Source organism: Diabrotica virgifera, chromosome 6, assembly GCF_917563875.1.
Source record: "Diabrotica virgifera virgifera chromosome 6, PGI_DIABVI_V3a".
NCBI lineage: Eukaryota > Metazoa > Arthropoda > Insecta > Coleoptera > Chrysomelidae > Diabrotica > Diabrotica virgifera.
Window position 1 is genome coordinate 78,969,925 of NC_065448.1, and position 19,588 is coordinate 78,989,512.

Genomic DNA, 19,588 nt, shown 5'->3' on the forward strand with positions numbered 1-19,588 from the left:
TCGAGAAAATTCTACGTGGTTCTAGAAACCTTTCGAACATGCTGGAGTTCGATCTAGAAGGTCTACGGCTGTCCGGCGGGAGAATTCCGCTGAATTCTAGAAGAACGTTCGAAGGGGAGCATCCATAAACTAGTCGTTGAAAACGGGGAGGGGTGACTTTGCTTATTAGGACGGTATACGACAGGTAGGAGGGGGCCATAAGTGCACATCCGACGTCGTTTGAAGTTCACGAATATAAAAAATATACTCTATTTTGGAATGAAAAAGAATTTGTAAATTACTTTTATCGTATACTTTTCATTTCGTTTTTATCACTCACAGCCTTAATAATATTGCTAGCAGTTTTATACAGAATAACACACAATATAACATTGTCCTATGTATTTAAACAAACGCTTCTTTTCAGAACAACGTCTGGAAGCAATAAATATTAAACTGCTGTTCACTTATTTACTGAATACTCTGTGTGAAAAAAATTCTAAAAGAATGAATAGAAATAAAATATTCTATTCTATTTAGTTAGTACATTGTATCTATTTATACTTAATAAAAGAAATGGCATTGAAATCAAAACAAAATAAGTATCAAGATAAAAGTGTTGTCTTTTGTCCCTATAAAGCTAATTATTAGTTGTACAGTGAATTGAGAGAGTACGCAGATATTAATGAGCTACATAGTAATACTGATTTGGATACATTCGTAAATAAACTTTGAGAGCTAACTTTTAAAAATCTAGGAATAACATGGAATTTAAAAAAATTACTAAAAAGGGGGTTAATGAGTTGCAATTGCGACGTCGGTATGAGGGGGGGGGGACAACTCCAAGCGACGCTTTACGACGGAAGGGGGAGGGTATTAAAAACTCCATCTACTCGTAACAGTACAAACACATTTATACTGAATTCGCTCAGCCGAGTTTCATTTTAACACATTCGAAATAGGAAACATACAACACAAAAATTCCTACCTCACACTATTAACTGCTCAAATCAATTTAATCTTTCATTAAAAAAAGAAGAATTATTGGAAATAGTGGGAGGGTATACTAAGCTCATAACATTTTGTGGAATTTATTTCTACAAAATATTTCTATTTTGTACAATAAATAATTTTTTCATTTCTTATCCATACATTGTAATGGTGTAAGTAAATAATTATTGATTGGCGTAAGGTATATGTTATTTATGTCTGTTTACTATTAATAATATTGGCAATGAGCAGCTCTTTTGGTTGTGTAGTAATTTCCAGTCACGTCTAGCAACCTAAGTTCTCCAAAAAAATTACCAACGTCACTAGACAGTTGTGTCTCAGATTAGCGAATCGACTTTATTAATATACAGGGTGTAACAAAACTAGAGGTCATAAATTAAATCACATATTCTGGGACCAAAAATACTTCAATTGGACCTAACTTACCTACATTAGTACAACTATGCACATAAAAAAAGTTACAGCCCTTTGAAGTTACAAAATAAACATCGATTTTTTCCAATATATCGAAAACTATTTGAGGTCTCTTATTGAAAACGGACATGTGGAATTCATAGGACAGGAACATCTTTAAAAAAAAATATAGTGAAATTTGTGCACCCCATAAAAATTTTATAGGGGTTTTGTTTCCTTAAATCTCCCAAACTTTCGTGTACGTTCCAATTAAATTATCATTGTGGCACCATTAGTTAAACACAATGTTTTTAAAACTTTTTTGCCTCTTAGTACTCTTTTGAAAAGCTAGTTTTTATCGAGATATTTTGAATATTTGTCAAATCCACCACATATTTTTTTGTATACGGTTAAGTACGATTATAGAGACCTGGTAATAGGAAAATTTATTTATAAATTACATTTTGAGGTATATTTTGACCCATATTAAAAAATAATCCACATCTCGATAAAAGGTGCCTTATCGGAAAAATACTAAGAGGCAAAAAAGTTTTAAAAACACTGTTTAACTAATGATACCGCAATAATAGTTTTAATGGAACTTACGCAAACATTTCGGGGCTTTAAAGGCACAAAACTTCCATAAAATTTTTATGTAGACATTAAAAACGAAGCTGCATCTCGATTAAAACTGGTTTATCGAATATATCCTAAGAGACAAAAAAGTTTTAGAAGCATTGTGTTTAACTAATGGTGCCACAATAATAATTTAATTGGAACGTACATAAAAGTTTGGGAAATTTAAGGGAACAAAACCCCCATAAAATTTTTATGGGGTGCACAAATTTCACTATAATTTCTTTTTAAGATGTTCCTGCCATAAGAATGCCACATGTCCATTTTCATTAAAAAATCTCTAATAGTTTTCGATATATCGGAAAATATCGATTTTCATTTTGTAACTTGAATGGCTGTAACTTTTTTTGTGCATATTTTTACTAAGGTAAGTTAGGTTTAGTCGTAACTATTTTTGGTCCCAGAATATGTGATTTCATTTATGGTCTGTATTTTTGTTACACCCTGTATAACATTTACACTCGACCAACCTTACAGTTGAGTCGGCGAGTCTTTACCCGTGCGTCATCGTTTAAAGCTTACGAAATAAGTCGGAAATCTATTTCACGCAACAACAAGTGACAGAAAGTGGCTGCTGTTCCGATTACGGGTTTTATTGTAAAATTTGACGTTATCAAATATATAGAATGTCAAATGTAAGTTTTGCTTCAAAATTTTTGTGCAGAATTACAGCTACAATTGAAGTAGCTTAATAAATTTTTTTATTATTATTGAGTAATAAATAAATAAACAATTTATAAAAAAATTCAATACCATATTTTATTTTTGTTATTTTATTCACTTTGACGGAAACCTAAACACAATCATTTCTTTACTGTGTGAATGACGTTAGCTATGTATGTTTTAAATATGAATTGCCAGAATATAATTATTTACCTTAAAAGTTCAAAGCCCAATATAAAATTAGTTGTGAAAACAACTGTTTGTGTAATATAAAGAAACTTCAAAACGCAAAAATTCGACAAAAGCCGCAAAAAATTCAACTGACTGACAGCCACAAAAGTAAACAAAGCAGAAACGTCAAACAAATTGTGCTTAAAATATGAAAACATACCGAATCGTCTTTTTTTGTACCTATCTCTTTTCAATGCACTGAGTCTAGATGGTTCATAAAAATAACATCCTATTATGTGTTTTATCTCGCCAGGTATTAATGAAGCACGGGTAAAGACTCGCGGACTCAACTGTATATGGAATCATCTGATATTTTTTTTATTTTAAGCGAGTTAAAGCTAAATTTAATTTTCTTTTATTGCACCTCTCCGGAGTATAACTACAGCTTATAGAACCAAATTAACATACCTGCGAGTTATTAAAGTTGGTTGGATGAAAATTAAAGGGTTTTTTTACCGATCATAATTCCTCCCCAGAACATGACCCTTCTTCTTTTATATTTGTAAACAGATCTGGCAGTTTCCGTTCTTGCTTGTCTTCCTCAGCATTTAAGTACACTAATTCGTTAATCATCTGATTTTACATAATCCTACTTTCGTTTGAAAATAATTTGAAAATTTTCAATGTTCCAGTTTTGGTGTTGAAGACACCAATTTACGTGATCAATCGTCTGCTGCCTGGTTAACTCGGGATCCCGTAACTTCTAGTCTCCTGCTATGTAGTCCTTCGGCACGGCAACTCTTCTTATCGTTTCAACTAAAATACTTACACCTATAACTTCCAAAAGCTGCAGGTTTCAAATACATAGTGATTCCGTAAGAGTTTTGTTGAGTGTATTTACTTAACCGTACAAATTTATATTTTCAACTAACTCATTTTCTAATTTCTATTATACTTGTCTCGCTTCTCGGAAGTTCCCAGAAACCCGTATATTTTCTCTCGTCGCCGTTAGGACCGATGTGGAATGTGGCGAAGTTTCTATTATGGGCGTAGCAAGACTGGCGTAACAATATTATTAAGGGGTATGGTTTGAAATCAACATATCAAGCACATTTTTGTGATTTTTTTTTCGAAGCTGTGGTAGAATTATTTTATTTTTAAATTAAATAAACATATTAAGTGCAATTCAAAGAATATTTAACAAAAAATTCAATCGAAAATATTGAAAAATAAGCCATTGGCGACAAATTTTGGCAGGCAGCTCAAAAAAAAATGGATTTTGCTGTGGACATCAGAACTCATCACTGGATCATACGAAACAAAAAATTCAAAAAGATTTAATTAATTTATGAGTTTCACGAGGTAACAACGTCGAGTTTTTTTTATTTTTAATGATTTTTGAATCTTTGGTATCACTTAGAAGTCAAAAGTACGAAATTTTTGATAAAAATTTTGTGAAAACCAACAGATTTAATATTGTTGAACAAAAAATAACAACAAAACGAAAAATATCTCGACGTTGTTACCTCACGAAATGTCCAAAGAAAAGCTATGCAAAATTTCAGGTAGATCGGTCAAGTAGTTTTTCAGTTACAATGTCCACCGCATTTGAAAAAGAAGTTTTGAGAAAAATGCGTTTAAAGTTTTGACAACTACATCTTCATCTTCTGATTTGTCTGCCAAATCGTAAAGTGATGAACATTGGAATATGTTTTTTGAATGCCGTAGTAATCTACAAAAGAGAAGGCGAACAGTTGTTTAACGTTTCTCACTACGCTCAAGCGTGCTGGCGCGAAGCCGCGGCAACGCGAGTCGAAGGTAGGGATATGCAACACCCTGTATCTCTGGTAATTTTACTCCGATTATTTTGAAATTTTCAGAGAGTATTCTTGAAAAGTATGCACTTTTATTGAAAATAATAAAAAAAAATTAAATATTTCAAACCATACCCCCCCCCCTTTAATTTCGTATTCGCTGGCACTGATATGTCCTCTTAATAGAAAGATACACTGTTAAAAGAAGTAAAAGATATTTTAAATATAAAAATATTCTCTTAAACCTAAATTAAATTCAGAAATAAAAACTTTTTGGCAGTAAACAATCACGTAATAAGATGAGTTTCAAGTTATATCCGTCTGCTGAAAAAGATCTTGTTTTATGTGGGAAACAATAATAAAGGGAATCATCATCATCATGACATCTACACTCCTAGCGGAGTGATTGCCGCCCTCTTTTGGCTCTTCCTCTTCGTTTGTCGCGGTGAATCAATCCACATTAACATTTTGGTTTTATAATTGGTTGTGTGACTTGGTATCTTCTACAATTTTTATCTATTCGTTCCTGTTTTTGCTTATGGTTACCCATTACCTCCAATCTGCTTAAGGTCCTCGACTATCTGGTTCTTCCATTTGGTTTTGGATCTTCCTCGTGGTCTGCCTGATACAGGTCTCCATTTGGTAATTTTCTTGATAGGGCTTCTGGATTTCTCCTTGTCTGAGTCTCTATGCCTTTATAAATCTGACTATGTCTTCCCCTTTCAAAATTTCTCTTACTTCGTGGTTCATCAGTTTTCTAAATTCATTATTACCTAAGTTAAATGGGTCTGCTGTACTCTGAATTATTTTTCTCTCTAGGATCCTCAATCTTTCTTCATCTTTAGGTGTCAAATATATTACTTCAGCACCATATGTGATAACTTGTCTAATTGCTGCTCTGTAAGTTTTCAATTTAGTAGAGTAAGTTTCTTGTATTTGAGGAAGTTGTTGTATTTCCAGTGGGTTCTGTTTCCTGCCTGAATTCTTTCATTGATTAGCATGCTTCTATTATTAGTTCTATTAACTGAGACCCCAAGATATTTAAAGTGTTCTACCTTTTCAAACTCATATTTACCAATATGATATGATATTAACCGTCGGTCTTGACGGTCCAGTTGGCTGGGGCTCAGTCTATCGACAAGTTTAGTGGATTTGCGATTTGCGGTCGCTGGTTCGAGCCTCAGCTAGGTCATGAAATTTATAAAAGGCCAACGCCGTAGTATAAAACTCAATAGAGTCTACGGCTTGGTCCGGATAAACTGGCGTCGGATCGGCCTATGGAGGAGCAGTACGGCAAGGGATAAGGGCTTGCGGCTTGGTGATACTCCTCCATAGATCCCTACCGAAGGGCGTTGACGCCTAAGAACGGTGTATACATACATATTTACCAATATTTACCAATATTTAAACTTGTCACGTTAACTAGATTTTTTCTTGAGCAGAGTAGGTAGTTTGTTTTGTTTTGATTTATTGCTAAACCCTTTTTGGATGCTTGCTTATACATAACTTCGCAAATTCTTCCTTTAAACTGTTTAGGTTTCTGCTAATCAATGGCTATGTCGTCAGCATACGCCACAAGTTGCGACGTTGTTGTTATAATTGTATCTTCTATTTCTGTAGCTCTTATTGTTCTTTCTATAGCGACATTAAATAGTGGTGTTGATAGAGAGAGAGACAGAGAGAGAGAGAGAGACAAACAGACAGACAGACAGAGAGAGAGAGAGAGAGAGAGAGAGTCACCATTGTCGTACTCCAGTTGGTATTTCTATATTTTTGGTGATTCCCTCATCTCTTATTATTGCTGAAGTCGATCCTTCCATTGTCATTTTCGTAAGCTTTATAAGTTTTATTGGGATATCTAGGTCTTTTATGTCTTCTATTAAGTCGGGTCTTGTTAAGTTGTTAATGTCGAAGGCTTGCTTGAAATCTATAAAAAGGATGTGTAAGTCGAGATCATGTTCGTAAGATTTCTCAATTGACTGTGTGATTATGTCTGCGTCTATTGTTGACCTTCCCTCTCTAAATCCCTGTTGGTAGTCTCCTAGTTTAGTTTATTAAAGGGAATATTAATATTAATTAAATTGCGCCTCAATAGTTATTGATTGTCTGGTGTTCAAATGAACGTTTACCATAAAAATGTTTTGTTATTTTTAGAACAATGGAAGTAAACAAATCTAGTAAATTTTTTATTCGAGGTGCATTTTTATGACAATAATTTGAAAGGCATGAATTATCAAGTGTTGATAGGCCAGCGAAGTAATGATTTTCGCAAGTTACCTTTTGATACACAGATATTAACAACTACTTTTGATAAATTTAGTGATAACAATATATATGTAATAAATAAAATATGCAAAAGATTAAGTTATTTTTTATTTATAAACAATGTAAGATATGTAATTAAAGGTGGAGACCGGTGAATTATATGGAAAAGTGAGATAATTTTACTGAAAAAATGTTAGAAAATCCTTTAAAGCGAGAGTTTGTAAGTTATTATTATTAATTTGTTGCAAAATTATTGCAAAATTAGCTTGTCAATTTTTTGAAAACTCTGAATAACTTTTCTAAAATGCACAAAAACTTAATTTCGCATGAGAATATGGAGAATATCACAAGTATTCAGCTATAAAAATTTCAAGAAGTTTTACTTGTTTTTACAAAAGTGTAATTGTTTATCCCAAAAAGCTTGTATCTACAATCTACAATGTTATTATGCGTAAAATATTGGGTCTATATAAATTCTAAGAGCACCAAATTGAAGAGAGCATTTAAGCATATGCTATAGCTCTATTGTCGGTATATTTGGGTTTGCTACACATTTTTCTTCCTTAAGTTGGATGAGGGCTGCCTCTTTGACTTATCTCTTTTCAATGAAAACTTTTTGTTTATAAATTCGCAAAGTCTGTGTGTTATTGCGTTTCCGCTCCTGCAATACTCAGATCAGATTTGTCGATGTATTCCTATGTAGTTTTTTCTTCTGAATCCAAATCTGAAAACGGCATTTCGATATCTCTAACCGTCTTCGAGATAATCGACCTCAAAGTCTAAAATGTGACGTCACAATCCATTTATTTTCTGCCGTCACACTAAACGTCAGCTGAAATCGTTGCTAATAAAGCGCTGGTTTCCTCGAAAGCGGCACCGACAAACAGCGACCGTAGCACTGCGATGAATTACGTCAGATTACGGTGAAAAATTCAAGGTTCTTCACTGCGGCAATGGAATGTGCAAGCTCAGCAAGCGGTGGCTTCCAACGCATACTTGGAAACCAACGCTATTATTTTGCATGGTACAGTTTTTTATGATGTCATTCATCGCAGTGTTAAGCGCTGGTTTCCTCGAGAGCGGTGCCGACAGGCTGCGACCGTGACACTGCGATGAATGACGTCATAAAAAACTGTGCCATGCAAAATAATAGCGGTGGTTTCCAAAGATGCGTTGGAAGCCACCGCTTGCTGAGTTTGCACATTCCATTGCCGTAGTGAAGAACCTTGAATTTTTCACCGTAATCTGACGTAATTCATCGCAGTGCTGCGGTCCCGGTTTGTCGGTGCCGCTTTCGAGGAAACCAGCGCTTTACGACCGTAGGTTGTCGGCACCGCTTTCGAGGAAAACAGCGCTTAAGTAGGCTAGTTTTTTAAAAGTATTAATAAAATATCAATGACATTTGATAGTGAATTTAATTATTATATAAAATAAATAAGATGCTCAAAAATACAATTTGAGTATATTTTAAAAGCAATAATTTATTTTTATTAACAGCTCTAAAAAGGTTTATACGAGTATACAGTCTCCCTTTTAATGATAAATGGACTGTTCCACTTGTTATGAAATGAAAATTGTTATTATAGTCGGTTCGCTAAACTCGACACAACTGGCTAGTGATTTTAGTAGGTAATTTTTTTGTTTTTTGCGAATTTTGCCAAAATTGGCAAAATTACTAATTATTTAGTACTTATTAACTATTTAGTAATTATTTTTTTTTGTCAAATTGGCAAAAATATTGACTAAAATCACTAGCCAGTTGTGCCTGAGTTTAGCGAACCGACTATATGAAATAATATTGTTTGGAATAAAAAATTATGGTCTGATATGTGCAATTACATACTTCTAATGAAGAAAAATATTTGAAGATTTTTCCAACAACATTTTCATTTATAACTCTTTTATTTTTAATTTGACGAAGAAAAGTTATTCTTCATAAAAAGCTCTTCATGTTCTAAGATTTATAATGCAACCATCATATATAAAATTTTATTAATTTTTTACGAGGTATGTCAAAAAATATGAATTTCGATCAAGAGTAAAGTACCTTTATAGTTCATAACAGTTAAATTAGAATGATATGTTTGCACATTAAAACATAATTATTAATTCTAAACAACTTTTCATAATAGCAATTTTCCATATTATGAATTAAAATACGTAAATAAACAAAGTTTTCGTTGTGATAATGCTCTCATTTTCAGCTTGTTTATCTTCTTTTTTTTCATGATTCATCATTATCTTTCAATCATGAAAGAAACCGACTGTGAAGTTGGGGGTTGCTAGGCGAAGACACTACCCCGAACAAACAAACTTAAACTTTTTACAGAAACTTTATTTATATAATTAAATGTACAATTATTTACGTTAACCTTGAGATAGGTCGGGTATAACCCATTTCTCGGTAACTATATCCCCTGACTACGCGCTAGAGAGTGCAACGACAAAAACGATGTCTCAGGTACTCGACCTTCCTATTTATATCTGTTATAGTTAAAAACAGTGCCAATATGTATGACCATATATGGTGATGTACTATACGTATATTAAGAATGACGTGTGCTTTCTTTGCAGTCTTTCAAATGAGTTCAATACTTTGAACTTTGCTACTGTCGTAGTAAATTATACAAATTGCAATTATAATATTATGACCTTATTTTTATAACAAATAAATTAGGAAAATTCCGTGAGGGTTGTCGTGTACCATCACACGATAATGAAAAAGAGAAATGTCAAAGAACTCATTCATTTTCATCTTTCAATCATGAAAGAAACATACACGAAAAAGAGAAAGGTCAAAGAAGCAGATCTTAACGGAGCGGTTGCTGGAGTGGACGTCGAAATGTCAAACATTAGGTATTTAAAACTGTAATTTTCATGACACTAATAAATGTGACTTAACCCGGGAGTAGTCGCGCTCACTTCTGTAACGTGAACAGTCGCGTGTTAGATTTCATCTCACAATACGAATTTACAACAAATTTTTATTTTATAGTATTTTTATTTACTTGCTATGTGAGAAATATTATTTCTAACAATTATTAAAGCTAATTGGCTCTCCCCAAAGCCATAAATTCCACAAAAAAATAACTACGCATTACTACACCCTTCCTCGAGTCACTTAGAAATTTTTTCAAACTTGCAAAATTTTTCATCAAGTTATCCCGAAAAAGGATAAAATGTGAGATTCTATCTAACGACACGACTACTCGCGGGTTAATCCCATATAAACATAACAGTCAAATTTTACAAGTCACAGAAAGAAGAGTTATGTCTCATTTATATTTGAAAATTTATTTTTATTTAAATACTTTCTAAGAATATCTCTTACTTTTGAGGTGCAATTAATTTAAGTTGCACTATTGATTCAACTTTGTTTTAAGACGATGACGTTTCATTGTCAGTGATTGCGTCTATAATATTAAATATGCATTCAAAAAGTGCTGCTGACTACTCTATTGACATTTTTCAGGTTTATATGTTGAATAATGCAATAGATTTTCTACTTTATATAGAAACAAATGTTATTTGCTATAAAAAGTGATAGAACTTATGTGAATTCTGAAAATAGTTTTTCTTTCTATATCTTTCTATATTATATCTTCGACGCCATACACCATTTTCATTTACGGCCGAAAAATCTTTCGAAGTATTAAAACCGCTACCATGAACCATGTATCAAAACCGCTACCATGAACCATGTATCAAAACCGCTCTTGTTAAGGTCTTTTAAAAGTTTACTGCAGATTTTAGGTATTTATTTCTCATGTGTTTTTGAAGACCATAGACCTGTTTGCTATTGCTATGTATCTTTTTTACTTCGTCGCTTGTGGTGTTATCAGTAGTAATTGCACAAGAGCTCTAAAATTATTGAATTTTTCCCGAGTGACACTTTTAATTTCACGAGCCAAAGGCGAGTGAAATTATGTCAAAGTGTCACGAGGGCAAAAATTCTATATTAATTTTAGAGTTCGAGTGCAATTTGTTGCGATTATTTCATGAATAAAACTGTTCAAAACCAAAATTTTATTGTAATTTTTTTATGTAAGTACAAATTAGTACAATTAAACACAAAGTTTTTATAAATATTTGACGATTGAAAGTCATCACTTTTATAATTTTTAAAACATTAATTGTCATTAATGTCACTGAATGTATCTTATCGTAGCAACGAAGGGCATCTGACGTAATATACTTAACGACGGGCAATTATAAAAAATTTTCGATTTAATTCAGATTTCTGTAGCTTTCTATTGGTCAGAATCTCCTATGAATGAAATAATCAGCAAATGCGATAATTTCAGCAAATGCGATAATTTCTGTAGATCTAATATTTATCTGCCTGACCAAGCGAGAAGAATAACACTGTCATAAGCTGCTTAAAGTCGACGAAGAGATGGTGTGTATATACGGTATGGTGCAAATGAAAGGAATAAATTCGTTATTTCGTAAACTGGCAACTTTAAGGAAAAATCCCGAAATAGGTTCATTTTTATAGATGATCCCAAACCCTTTTTTCAGTGCGTCACAGATTATCGAATTCTCTCTAACGCATTACAGTTGGAAGTGACAGAAAAAAACGTACCTCTGTGATTATTATACATTGAACTTAGAAAATTGTGTACAGTTCACCAAATATAGCTGAAAGTGTGAAAACGCGTGACGATCATGATGCGCATTCATCAAACGACGGACCTCGCACTCGCACTGACGGTCCAGGCCGTTTGTATGTGCGTTCTCACTTCATTGTTAGCGCAGGCAATGGGAATTTCACACTTTCAGCTATATTTGGTGAACTGTATTCCTTGACGGGTATTTGCATATTAAAATAACTTATACTTAAATATGTATATTACAATATTTTAAATAAATAACCAATCAATGATGCGAATAAAGATAATTTGATACAAGATTACACAAGATCGACTGTGACATTATTTTGACAAATCATGTGGTAAAATGACAATTGTAATTTCTAGGCTAGTATTTTTCAGCGACGTAAATATAAATATTTTATGTCATTGGTATTTTACATTCGGACATTGTATAGTGAAATTTGATTGTATATTTATTTATTTTTACATTAAAATATATTTTAGATATTAATATTCTGGCAAACATTTTGATGTTTATACAGGGTGATTGATTAGTAGGGTAAAGCTCAATAGCTCCGCTATAGTAATAGATAGCAATAAAAGTTAATAACGAAAATTTTAGCCACCTTTGAGCTTCACATTAAAAAATTAGTTAAAATGTTACAGGGTGTTCGATAACACAGTGGCAGACCTAACTTATGTTTTTTTAAATGGAACACCCTATATTTTATTTTATATTCGAAATCCTGTTAACTTCTCCATCGCAAAAATATAAAGGTTTTTAATGTTATACAGGGTATTTACAAAGTTATAACCAATTTTGTATGAAAATCGTAACAAGTTCAACTCCCTGTATAAATAAAAATAAGCACAATAGCAATGGTTTAATATTGCCATATTTTTTTATTTATTGTCAAAATTTTTATGAATTATTGATATTGCTAATTTTCTTTATATCAAATACAGGGTGAGTCAAAACGCAAGTACATTATTTTCTCAGTAATGTTAAATGGAACACCCTGCATTTTATATCATTATTGAAAAGTAACATTAACGTACTTTAATTTTTATAGAATATTTCCTATGCCCAAATTCATTAGTTTTCGAGATATTTTCATTTTTCAGAGCAAATTATTTTAGGTGTTTAAATTTATCTAAATTTTAAGTAAGCAAGCCATGACTGAGCTGACAATTGAAGATTACCGATTATCATTCCGGTAATCAATGTAACACTGTAGCAAATAAAGAAATAAAAATAATTTATTAGTAATACATTTTACAAACAAAAACACAACCACTACATGCAACATTTTTTAAACAATTAAAAAATATCTTTTTATGTAAATGCAACAAATAAACAAAGAAAATTAGTAATAAATTTTACAAAAAAACACACAAACACAAAATACAATATTTTGTGAGGACAATTTATTAAACACTACTTTTGTATGTAAATGTAGCAATGTAACAAATAAAGAACGAAACATAATTTATCAGTAATACATTTTGCAAAAAAACATGTTTGAAAAAATTAGAAGCTACTTTTAATAAAATATTTTTAATATTTAATTACATAAGGTGTTCAAAATTATCTCCTAACACGTTTATGTACGCCTAAAAACGATCATTGAATGAGCTACTTACTCTACGGAGCATTTGTAAATTACCACATCGAAATACACTTTGTATTCTATTTGTCATCTCATCCCTTGTTGTTGGAGGTATTTTATAAACTTCATTATTAACGTAACCCCAAAAAAATCAGTCCAGTTTATTAAATTCTGGTGATTTGGGTGGCCACGCTACTGGTCCATTGAAAAATGAAAATATTTCGAAAACTAATAAATTTAGACATAGGGAATGTTATCTAAAAATTAAAGTACGGTAATGGTACTTTTCAATAGTGATATAAAATACAGGGTGTTCCATTTAAAATTACTGAGAAAATAATGTACTTGCGTTTTGACTCACCCTGTATTTGATATAAAGAAAATTAGCAATATCGACCATTCTTGAAAATTTTGACAATACGTTAAAGAATATGGCATTAATAAACCATTGTTGTTTTGCTTATTTTTATTTATACAGGGAGTTGAACTTGTTACGATTTTCATATAAAATTGGTTATAACTTTGTAAATACCCTGTATAACATAACAAACCTTTATATTTTTGTGATGGAGAAGTTAACAGGATTTCGAATTTAAAATAAAATTAGGGTGTTCCATTTAAAAAAAACATAAGTTTTGTCTGCCACTGTGTTATCGAACACCCTGCAACATTCTAACTAATTTTGTAATGTGAAGCTCAAAGGTGGCTAAAATATTTATTATTAACTTTTATTGCTATCTATTACTATAGCGGAGCTATTGAGCTTTACCCTACTAATCAATCACCCTGTATAATTGCATACTGTAACATAACTTTTAATTCCAAATCACTTTTCTTAATAACACTTTTCGATATTGTGAAATATAAAGGTACTTACGCGAAATCCATATTTTCTTAAATACTTCGTACGCTATTGATAAAATTTTATATCTGATGATTGCATCTGAGGTTTTAGACTATGCAAAGCATTTCATAAAGAATAATTTTTTTCATAAAGTTAATAATAAAAAACTTTTCCATATGGTTCCAACTTAGTTTGACCTATTGCTATTCAATTCGATTACTAATCAATCACCCTGTATAAATATTAATATTCTGACAACTGTCATATTTAACTAAAATGTCATGTAATGATTTGCGACATTCTTAAAATCCTATCCGCTATGAGCTCGTAGGTAGAAGGGATAATTAAAAGTTTGCGAGCGCCAGTAGTGACAAGTCAGTGAACTTTTATTGGAAATTTGACACAATTGTCAAAGTGATTAATTTAAAACTTTGAAATTAAAAACATTAATAGGAAAAAATATTAGTTGGCCAAAGCTGTGGCATATATGTTTACCTTAAATATACTTACATTTTAAATACTGAAATTTGTTTTTTAACGTTATTAATATAATTATTAATCTATTAATCTAAACGCCATCTAGACGATAATTGTGAAAGTATCAGACGTAAGAAAGAAGGAAACTAATATTTCATCAATAGAAACGTCAAAATGATTAGCAAAATCTTAAAAAAATAATCATAATGAATCATAAAGTTTGTACTTACTGATATTACCCATCGATTACAATTTAATTACTTCTTTGCGTTGTAAATATTACACGATAAAAATTAAATAATAAATTTAAAAATTTCCGACAAAAGTTGCATTAGTAATCCGCTAGTTGGCGATACCAGCGAAGCTTAGACCCAATATGACGTCAAAATTAATGACGCACTGAAAAAAGGGTTTGGGATCATCTATATTTTGAAATTATGATTTTTTATGATTTATACTTTTTATGATTAGTATGATATATAATATCACACTAGTGACGTCGTCATCCATCTGAGCGTGATGACGTAACCTTTATTTTTTTTTAAATGAGAATAGGTGTCGTGAGCTATCTCAGTTGAAAGTTTATTCAATTATGTATTCAGTAATATAAACATTATGATTTATACAGGGTGGGAAATGTTTTTTAATTAAATTAATTGACACAAAAATAAGAATGTAAGTAATTTATTTACTTCAAAATACATTTTACTGCTGTCAGAAAACAAACAAAAAATTATTTGAGAACCTGCCAGCCACCTGCCTCTTGGAACTTTGAACATTCAATTTAAGCGAAAAGCAATGTTTATTTGTCAAATAAACATTTTTTTCTGTTTTCTAAATAATAATATAATATTTTGACTTAAATAAATTACATACATTCTTTTTTGGGAATTAATTTATTTAAAAAAATGGCCTCTGTATAAATAATAATGTTAATGTTTTTTATCAAAAATGAATAACCATTTTCAATTAATGTTTATATTACTGAGTAGAGAATTGAATAACCATTCAAATGCCAAAAAATCATAATTTTAAAATATAATCGACCTCTTTCGAGATTTTTCGTGAAAGTCACCGGCTTGCGAAATAACGAATTTATTCCTTTCAGTTGCACCATACTGTATATTATATTCTATTTAGTGAATATTCTAAAATTTGTACATGTGCGTGTATGTGGTGTATAGTTGACTTTCCGGCCTTTATTTTCTTATTGGTGCTTCAATAATCTGTAGTTACTGATCTGTTTAAACAGTTTATTTTTGTCGCCTTCCTCAACAATGTCTAAATTAAGATGTTGTGTCCACCTATTAAAAACTGAGTTCGTATCATGTGGAATTTCACCGATAATTTCTATACAACTTTTTTTTCCTTTGCTTAAATTCTTGACGGTTACTATTTAGGAACTTGCAGTATTTTCTTGTTTCATTTTTAAAATAATATTTGTATCTTTTTAACATTTTCTGTTCATACTCCCTTTATACTCATTCATACTCCCTAAGTCACTGGATACGTTTTTCTTCTCTTTCGAAGCATCTATACTCTTCTTTTTTTCTCCTTATGCTAATCTAGTAATATACAAATCAACGACTGGAGTCGTCTTCGTTCCTAAATTGTTTATAAATGACTAACGTTTTTTAATATAATATTTTATTTTATAGGATTTACTAAGATCTGAGCTTCTGGACGCCATTGAAAAATCACTAAAAGGAGACGAACGATGTGTATTGGACTCAATGCGTCTAGTTGATTTGCTGTTAGTGCTGCTTTTCGAAGGAAGACGCGCTTTAGGAAAATCTGGATCGTCTTCGTCTGGCCAACTGATGCCAAGAATGAGGCGCATGGATTCAGCAGCTGAAAAATCTCACAGACAGCTAATAGATTGTATAAGATCCAAAGATACGGATGCATTGATTGAAGCTATAGGTAAGTTTTAGTACAATTAACAATTTAACATACAGTTTCTTTATAGTTATAGTATATTACATTTTTATTGACGCACGTCAAATTTGAAGAGTACATGGGAAAAACAAGGAATGTAAATTTTTCATGAATTTTGGCTTTTCTCGCCATGAGGTAGCAAAAACTGAGTACTATTGACAAGCCTATTGATTCAATACAATAACCAGAAAGGTCAGTCTATATAAATTTTCTAAAAATTTGTATCCAGGCGAAGAACGAGGATTGTCCACACGCTGCCGAACAAAAGCCAGGGATGTCAGCAGTTTTTTGGTGCATTATTAAATTAATAAGTTAATATACAGGGTGTTTGGTAAAGAATGGGCCATAGCTTAACCGTAGGTTTTTGATGTTAAAATAGGTCGATTTAACCTAACTTACCTTTATGGTGTCAAAGTTAAACTTTTATTTTATTTATTCTTGAATATTTCCTAACAGGCATGGGATAATAACACGAAATTTGGTAAACGGGGGTTTTCTGGGACAAGAAATCTAAATTTGGCACCAAAAATGATGTATTACCCAGAGGGCGCCACATACGCCTTTCAGCGCTCATTTAATATGTTCAATTTTTTTATTGCCTACTCTATATACTTTTTGAATCAAAACTTTTATTCTCTTAACATTTTTACTTAAAAAAGGTTTTCTACATTCATCTCACTAAACTTAACCGTTTTCGAGATAAACGCATTTTAAATCTGCGAGGCAACATAATTTTTTGCATAATATCATTGTAGTTACACCCGAAAAAATAACTTAAAACCATAAAAATTTGCAAAAATGTATCGCAAATTTCTTCAAATAGAATTTGCGATGCAATGACATAAATATGAGAACTGGCACAACTATTATGGTTTTAAGTTATTTTTCAGGTGTAACTACATATGCAAAAAATTATGTTGCTTCGCAGATTTAAAATGCGTTTATCTCGAAAACGATTAAGTTTAGCGAGATGAATGTAGTATACCTTTTTTAAGTAAAAATGTTAAGAGAATAAAAGTTTTGATTCAAAAAGTATATAGAGTGGGTAATAAAAAAATTGAACATATTAAATGAGCGCTTAAAGGCGTATGTGGCGCCCTCTGGGTATTACATAATTTTTGGTGGCGAATTTAGATTTCTCGTCTCAAAAAAACCCCGTTTACCAAATTTCGTGTTGTTAGCCCATGCCTGTTAGGAAATATTCAAGAATAAATAAAATAAAAGTGTAACTTTGACACCCTGTATTTCGGTTATTATCAACTTTCGTACTAAGGTAAGTTAGCTTAAATCGACTTATTTTAAGCTCAGGGATATAGGGTTAAGCTATGGCCCATTCTTTACCAAACACCCTGTAGATTAATATTATATTAAGATTGTCTGACTCTCTTAGGGCATAAGGACAACGAGAAGAAGAAGAAGAATTATATTAAGATTATAGAATAAGAATTGCTAGAATTCTGCTAAGAATCTCCTAAGTAGTTTTTAGATATCACAAGAAGTTTATCTCAATATGTATGAAATGTGACATTCCTTGTTTTTCCCCTGTGCTCTTCTTTTATGATAGGAAAAACTACGAAATCTACGACTCTATATTATCTACAACGAAATAGAAAACTTTATTTTTAATTATTGAAGAATACATTGAAGTAAGGAGAAGAAGAATTCTTCATTTCTTCTTCCAGTATCATACATTTCCATCGTGTAGACGTTCATTCGACATCTATTTGTAATAATTGTCCGTTGCCAGCTTAAAAAATTTCTCCTGCATGTCGAATCCCGCACCTTTATATCTTGCAGCCATGATACAGTAACTCTGAAGATATGACATGGAGCAGGTGGGCGGGGCCTACGTAGCTAGTACGTCACTATGTGAGTAGAACAGCATTATATTCAGTGTTGCCGTATAGTAAATAGTGTTTATTTTTGTGTTTAAGGTGAATTTTACTTATAAGTTGTTATACTTTTATTAAAAATATTATATTCATAGTTATATTTGAATAGTCGTGTGATAATAAATTTAATGAATAAGATAAAAGAACGTAAGTGATAAAACATTAGGCACTTATGGAATAAAATTATTTCTGTCATTGTTTAAAAAAAATTTAAAAAACGCGTTCATTTTTTTATATAAACGTAAGCTTTTTAAACCTAAATTTGAATGTACAGGGTGATTCACGCAAGCCTAATATAGTTCATAAGCTTTATTTTTAATGGAATACCCTATATATTTTTATATTATTAAAAGCTACTTAACAACCTGATTTCAACGACCCATATCATGTATGGTGTATTATGAATAATACAGCGTGAAATTTTGAAATTATAGGTAGTGTTTGGATTGTGTCCTTATTTTAGAAAATATTAAAAAACGCTAGGATATGTCAACTTTTAAATTCAAATTTGCTCTGTTTAAATATAAATTTAAATATACGGGGCGATTCACACAAGTCTACCATAGTCCGTAATCTTTAATTGTAATGAGACAATGTTTTTGGAATTTGCTAAATAACCTCATCACAAAAAAATGTACTATATAGGACCAATTATGAATAATACAAGATGAAATTTTAAAATTATATAGGTATAATTTTCGTCAAGATATTAAATACCTACATAAAATTTTTAAATTATCTAATAATTTATCATACTTTAAATAATAGTACTATTTTTAAACTTAGCTAAATAAAGTATAAAGTAAAAATACATTTTCTAAACTAAGTATGTATAAAGAATATTTTTGAAGTGAAAACTTCTTTAGGGACGTGCGATTTTTGGATAGGGGAAAAAGTATTGAATTCGCGACCGTCATTGCGACCGTCATCGCTCATGCTATATATTATTTGTATGTATATATAAATTGTATAGAAGTATTTAAATTTAAAATAAATGTAAAACTTATTTTAGGATGGGGAAAAAAGGATTTATTTCGCGACCGTCATTTCTTCGGCGAAAGAAATTTTGTACGTATCTATATTATGTGTATCTATACAAAAATTGTATAGAAGTATTTAAATTTAAAATAAATGTAAAACCTATTTTTAGATGGGGAAAAATGATTTATTTCGCGACCGTCATCCCTTCGGCGAAATAAATTTTGTACATATATATATTGAAGTGAAAACTTTTTTAGGGACGTTGTGCACTTTTTTGGTGGGAAAAACTATTAAATTGGCGACCGTCATCGCTTCGAAG

The 19,588-nt window shown here is 31.3% G+C and overlaps 1 protein-coding gene across 4 annotated transcripts in view; it reads left to right on the forward strand.

The window, feature by feature from the left end:
• LOC114335728 (E3 ubiquitin-protein ligase HECTD1) overlaps positions 1-19,588 on the forward strand; it is a 228,659-nt gene that overhangs the window by 112,814 nt on the left and 96,257 nt on the right. For all 4 annotated transcript variants that reach the window (XM_028286013.2, XM_028286016.2, XM_028286015.2 and 1 more), the window contains one exon: positions 16,117-16,381. In XM_028286013.2, the coding sequence (XP_028141814.2) occupies positions 16,117-16,381 (265 nt within the window). The remainder of the gene's footprint in view (positions 1-16,116; positions 16,382-19,588) is intronic.